The following is a 6,267-nucleotide window of genomic DNA, read 5'->3' on the forward strand; positions in this document are numbered from 1 at the left end:
GTACATCAAGGGGTTAGCTATCCTGTTCAGGATAGCTAACAACACTGCCAGGCAGTGCTTTGCAGATATGACCTGGTTTTGCATAGGCATGCATGTGACTGTACTTGTCGTTATGCAGTTTAAATGCACAGTTTAGATTCGTATTTACCACTGACTTTTGCATTTACTCATTTCCTGAGGGAATCTGAAGTGAGCATTCTTAGCACCAGAGTGAGGCTCCCTTTCACCCTACTTGCTTGTTTATTTACAGTTCATTCTCTGGGAGCTGGCTCTGGAGCTCAGCATGGATTTCTCTTAGGGTTTTTGGACCATGATGTCCATCCAGACACATTTTCTCTAGGAGGCTGTCTGGCTGTACTGATTGATTTGTTCAGTTTTTAGTGCTCATTATCTCTTGGTGCATCTTCCAGATGCACCGTGCAAGGTTGCTGAATTAAAATGGGTGATTTTAATCAACTTGCAGGTGGCTCCTTAAAAACAGTTATTGCCCAAGATGAAAACCTTCCAGAAGATGTTGTGAGAGAATTTGGGATTGACCTGATTACTGGCTTACATCATCTTCATCAACTTGGTATTCTTTTTTGTGACATTTCTCCTGGGAAGGTAATTCACAGAAGTTTTGATTCCCTAACTGACTGTATCTTAAATTATAATGCTCTCTCAAATTGTTTTATTTTTAGATAAAAATATGATGTGGGATATCTTGAAAGTTTAAATTAACTTTTTTTTAAAATGAAAGAAAACAGTACTCCATTTAAATTACCTTCTTAGCTACCTATTGAAGTAGCTTTTAGAATATGAAGTCTCCCCTTCTTTCAGACTTGTTTGAGTAATGATTGCAGCTTACGTTTATTGTGAATGGTAAATTCAAGAGATCTATAGAGTAAGACCTTTAGCTCTTAAATGATAGTATACAATTTAGACTCATTATTTTAGTTCGATAATGGCATTTTTTGCTCTTCAGATATCATTCCTGATACTATGGATCAGATTTTTTGGATAAAACTATAAATGTGGTTCAGTGTAGTAGGATCATGAAGTCAGCTAAATTTCTTAGCCAATAGTCAGTGCTGATATTTAGACACTATGTGACCTTGGACCTATCTATTCCTTTCCTTCCTCTGTGTGTGTTAGTTTTCTTCTCTGTCATACAGACATGGCATATAGACATTGGGAACTGTGAGGATTACACTATATTTGGGTTAAGCTTCTAGGATCCTCCATGGCAGTGTGTCCCAGTCATGGCATCTATTATTATCTCTATGTCTACATACACTTAGGAATTATATGTACTACTGGTCTGACTGCTGCTTTTTCTTCTAATTCACACATACTAGCTGAAAGGTCAAATTTCCTTGTCAGACATTAATGTGGGCCATTTGCATGAAAATATAATCAAACTTAAAAAAAAGTCCATAGAGGACCCTCCGTGGTGGCGCAGCGGGTTAAAGCGCTGCACTAAGCTGCTTAAGCCACTTCCGCATGAGTTGGATCCCCGCTTGCCCCTGAGGAGATCCACATGGCGTGGCAGACCTCTCCTGACCCGCCTGCTGCTCCCCTCAGCAGTGTACTTCGTTGATCTGCCTGTTCTGCTCCCTACTCTGTCTCTAGTAAATCCTCACCCTCCCCATCTCTGGCCTGTACCCCAGTTATGTATGAATAAAAATAAAAAAATCTTTAAAAAAAAAAACCATAGAAACTGCATAATGAAGAGAAATTTTTGTTTGACATATTCGTGTACTTGCCTCAAGTCTATACCCACTTCACTGTGGGTTAGAGATCCCTGTAAGAAGCTTTGTTTCATTACAGCTTCATTATGGACCCTGAAATTTGAATTTCATATGATTTGCACATATCGAGAAATAATCTTATTTTGATTTCTCCTCCATCGGAATATAAAAAAACATGTTTAGCTTGTACCTAGAGGAAATGAGTAGGATTTGGACCAGAAGCCAGAGCATGCCTCTCCTGTGTGGGTATTGCTTAATGAGCTCTAGACTCAGCTATTCATAATCTCTGGTATTCAGAGTGATTTAGAATAACCTTTACTCTAGAACTGGGTTGCTGAAGGTTGGGCAGAATTGCTATTTCTGTAAAGTTTTATTGGGACCTAGCCACACCCTATTGTTTATATATTATTAGTGGTTGCAGAGTTACACAGTCAGGATACATAATTTATGGTCTGCCAAGTCTCAAATATTTATTAATTAAAAAAAATTACTGACCCCTGCCAGATCAGCAACATCAGGGACTTGCTGGGAACACAGGATCTCAGGCCCACCCCAGACCTTTTGAATCTAACTCTCGGAGTAGGCACTAGTGATATTAAATTAAATTAATTAATAATAATAATTATTTTAATAATACAGTTTATTTTAACAATATTTTTTAATCAAGTCTTCCAGGGGTCTCTGGTGCTAAGGAAAGCTTAAACATCACTGCTAGACTAACCAACATCTTTAGATTTGTGACAAGAAGTTAAGGATAAGCTTTAATTTGCTTAGAAAACCATTTAAAAGCCACTTGATTTATGGCAACAGCCCAGAATATTTTTCAGAAATATTTTTAATGACTCTGTATCACTAATTGGAAATAGGTAAAAGGATAGAACACTAGTTCCTGGCATGGTTTCAACAGATACCTGCTAATCACAAGTTACACTAGCCAACTGGAGCTCTTAGCTTGCGAGTCACTATTAAAAGCCTTCATGTATAACCTTACTTAATATTTATAATCTTTAAATCTGAAGAACTATGTTTCGTCTGACTGACAATCAAATTTTTTCCCCCTCATAGTTGGGAAGGTTAAGTAACTTCTCTGGTTCAGCCTGCTAGTGAGTGGTGGACCCAGTCTTAAATTCAGATCTCTAACTTCCAAACCCTTGGTTTTAACCCTACATTTTACTTTATGAATACCTCAGACAGGTGAGTTTTCAAATCTTTGGAATCTCACTGAGGACTAGAGAGTACAAATTGTTCCATATACACGATTTTTTATTTTTTCCTAAAACCTGTGTTTCTTTGTGGTTATGTGATGTGTTCATACATTTAAGAATGGACAATTTAATATTTGATTCTATTATAAAAATGTTAGTTATATTACTTTAGCTTTTTAAAAAGTTATAAGCATTTAATTTTCTCAGATGTGCTTAAGCAGGAAAGCAAATATGCAAAATTCTTTAGTGTGAGTGTAAGAGGTACTGATGGAAGCACAGAGTGAATTTGTTTCTGAGCACATGTTTTAATCTTTATAGATCCTCTTGGAGGGCCCTGGCACACTGAAGTTCAGTAATTTTTGCTTGGCAAAAGTGGAAGGTGAAAATTTGGAAGAGTTCTTTGCTTTGGTGGCAGCAGAAGAAGGAGCAGGTGACAGTGGGGAAAATGTGCTGAAAAAAAATACAAAAAGTCGAGTCAGAGGTATGTGGAGAGCTTCTGCATCAAAACTGCTCAGGGGCTGCCTAAGTTTTGTGTTGAGGAGCTGATGCTGACCTTTTACTTTGACACTCAAGTAATGTATTAAAGATAATAATTATCATCTGGTATAGGGATGGTTTTGATCATGGCCTAAAGTTTTCCGTGGATCTAATACTGTGTAAGGCATGGGAGCGTCTCCTGACCCCTCATTAGAAAGAAAGGAGAGAGTTTTGTCTCACTTTATGTTGAATCCTCCGAATAGTGTCAGGGTCACTGTGGTTCAATAGAAATTTGTTTGATGTTGCTGAATAGCTAGTGTGCAATTAAGGGAGATCTTTAGGGGCTCCCTCTTTGGAGGTTATTTTGAATGCAGTGGAGACTGAGGTGCTAGATTCCTGTACTTGGAGGACTTGGAGGAAGTCCTGCTTATACCAGGACTTTTGAGGAAAGTGGTGAAGATACTTTCTCCTCAGATTCCCTGAGACACTGAACCACTAAAGCCATAGTAACTCATAAAGAGAAGGGCCTTATAAAGGAAGCTTAACTTTAAGGGCCAGTCTTGTCTTTGGGAAAATTTCACGCCAAAGACGAATGCTTTCAAGATACCCAAATATCATTCCATAGGGTGTCTGGCATTCTAGGAGATGACTGTCGTAGACTCTGTTAGAATATTAAGCTCTGAATTATTTATGATTTATTATAGAAAACAAGGAAGGTGGAATATTTCAGGAGTCATCACTGAAATGTCCCTCATTAATAAGGGAACAAGAGCCATGTTGTAAAGAAAGAGATCCGTGTTCTAGTGTTAACTTTGAATTTAATCTGAGGGAGTAAGGAGGGTTCTATCAAACCAGTTTGGCCCAGCCAAACTTAGCTTTGCCTCAGCATTGTTAATTGAGAGAAGCTGGAAATCTGGGATGATTCATGACATGAGTTTCAAGTTTAGATTCCCTTTTGTGCAGGTTCGAGTTCAGCTTTCCAGGTGGGCCATGGTGGCCTTTTTGTTTTTGTGGTGGCCATGAGAACAGGCCTCAGTGTTCTTCAGGTATAGGGAGAATACCTGACCCAGGTTCCCAATTACATGGGGAGACTCCATGGTGGCTTTTGTCCCAAGGACACCTTTCCATGGGTGGCCCCCGCTAAGAAGCGTATGTGGTAGGATCACTAAGCAGACCCATTCCTGGAGATAACTTTGGCTTGGGAGCTCCTGGAAGCCCTCTGACTCTGCTGTGCTGTTTGGGATATTTCCTTTCCACCTTCCTTCCCCACATGTCCAGTGTGCATTGTGCTCTTACCTCCCTTGGGTTTACAGGTCTTTCCTGGGAGAAAGTCTTGGTGTAGTTCAACCTGTTTTGGAGTCCACTTTTTGGAGGATGTGGATGAACCCTCTTCTCACCTCCCACCAGTTCCCACTTTGCTTTGTGTGCCATGGTTTGCACGTCAGACTGTTGCTAGCGTCCATATTCGTGTTGTGCCTTTTCTTGGAATGCCCCTCTTGTGCTTTTGTCTTAAGGAAAACATTGTCCCCCTACTAGGCAGGTATTGATTGGACTGAATACTGAGGCTGTAGTTTACCTCTTCTATTGCTTTTATATTATTCATGTATTCATCTATCATTTAACGTGCCATGTACTATGTACCCAGGTTTGCCTTTCCCCACTTGGTTCTGGAGGGACTTTATAACTTTATGTTCATTTATTCATTAATCCATTTGTCATTAACATTTATCTGTTCAACAAAATTTAGCCTTATTCAAGGCTGGTTGTGAACAAATTTGCAAAAATTCCTGGCCTCTCTGAATTTGCATTTCTGGTAGAGGAGAGAGACAAATGGTCATATTCAACTAATATTAATATAGCATCTTTTAAATGTTGAATATATGTTCTGGCATCCTGGGCTTCTTGTCTTTGCTATTTCCTTAGCATCTGGCAGAGTGGGGGTAAATGTGTGTGTTGAATGGGCACATGAGTGTATGAAATGTGATAGTGTTGCAAAAGTGTCTCCTAGGAGAAGTTTAAAAATGCACAAGGCTGCTGATCTGGTTGTAGAGGGCCCTGGAGATATAATTTGCTGGAAGTTTTACCTCAGTGGAGTTTTATTTTCCAAGAGATTGGTGATTACTCACTTCATGGAAAGAACATTCTCATTGGAAGATTTGAGGCTCTTTAGGTGGAATGGAAAGAAAGTTTACCCTGGGGAGAGAAGAGCCCTGGGTTTTGAAGCATGTTTTACAGTTGCCAGAGGTGTGACTTAGGGGACATTCTAAAATTTAGCTGCTATTTTTAGAAATGTTAGTATTCCCTTCAAGCTTCAGTTTCTCTTCTTAGCAAATAAAGAAGTTTCCTGGCTGTGGTTGTGTGTTTGCCCTAGTAAACGTCATGTAAAGATTGTGCATTATTCCTTCATGCTTTTGCTAAATGTTTCCTGTTCTCATCCTGGATACCCAGTAGGGTTGCAAGGTCTACCTGGCCAAAGCTAGTGGAGCGAGAGCGGAGGGGATGTGAGTCACCCTGAGGTGGGGACTTTAAGAGCCAGTGTGCAATCTGCAGCATTCTCTGCCCTACCTTGGCGCCTGAAGAAGTGTGTGCTGAGATGGGCCTCCTCAGCCTGGGGTGTTTGGGAGGCTTGTAGCTCCTCGGCTGACCTGTGGTGCATGTTTAACAGGTGGAGTTATAAATAAGTCTATTTTGAAGTTAGTGGGAGTTTTGGGTTTTCAGTGTTGCATGACTTAACCTATCCTAGTCAAAGTTTGATAAAGTTTTCTTTTTCTTTGGACTGTTTACATTATTAAGGAATATACCTAGGGCCCTCCCTGGTGGTGCATTGGGTTAAAGCATAGCACTGCGAATCTAGC

The 6,267-nt window shown here is 39.8% G+C and overlaps 1 protein-coding gene across 1 annotated transcript in view; it reads left to right on the top strand.

Annotated features, from left to right (window-relative positions):
- ULK4 (unc-51 like kinase 4) overlaps positions 1-6,267 on the top strand; it is a 350,684-nt gene that overhangs the window by 9,981 nt on the left and 334,436 nt on the right. Inside the window, exons 4-5 of the mRNA XM_012735176.1 lie at positions 464-603; positions 3,254-3,416. Of these exons, the coding sequence (XP_012590630.1) occupies positions 464-603; positions 3,254-3,416 (303 nt within the window). The remainder of the gene's footprint in view (positions 1-463; positions 604-3,253; positions 3,417-6,267) is intronic.

This window comes from Condylura cristata, unplaced genomic scaffold (genome assembly GCF_000260355.1).
Source record: "Condylura cristata isolate star-nosed mole 26May11 unplaced genomic scaffold, ConCri1.0 scaffold00004, whole genome shotgun sequence".
NCBI lineage: Eukaryota > Metazoa > Chordata > Mammalia > Eulipotyphla > Talpidae > Condylura > Condylura cristata.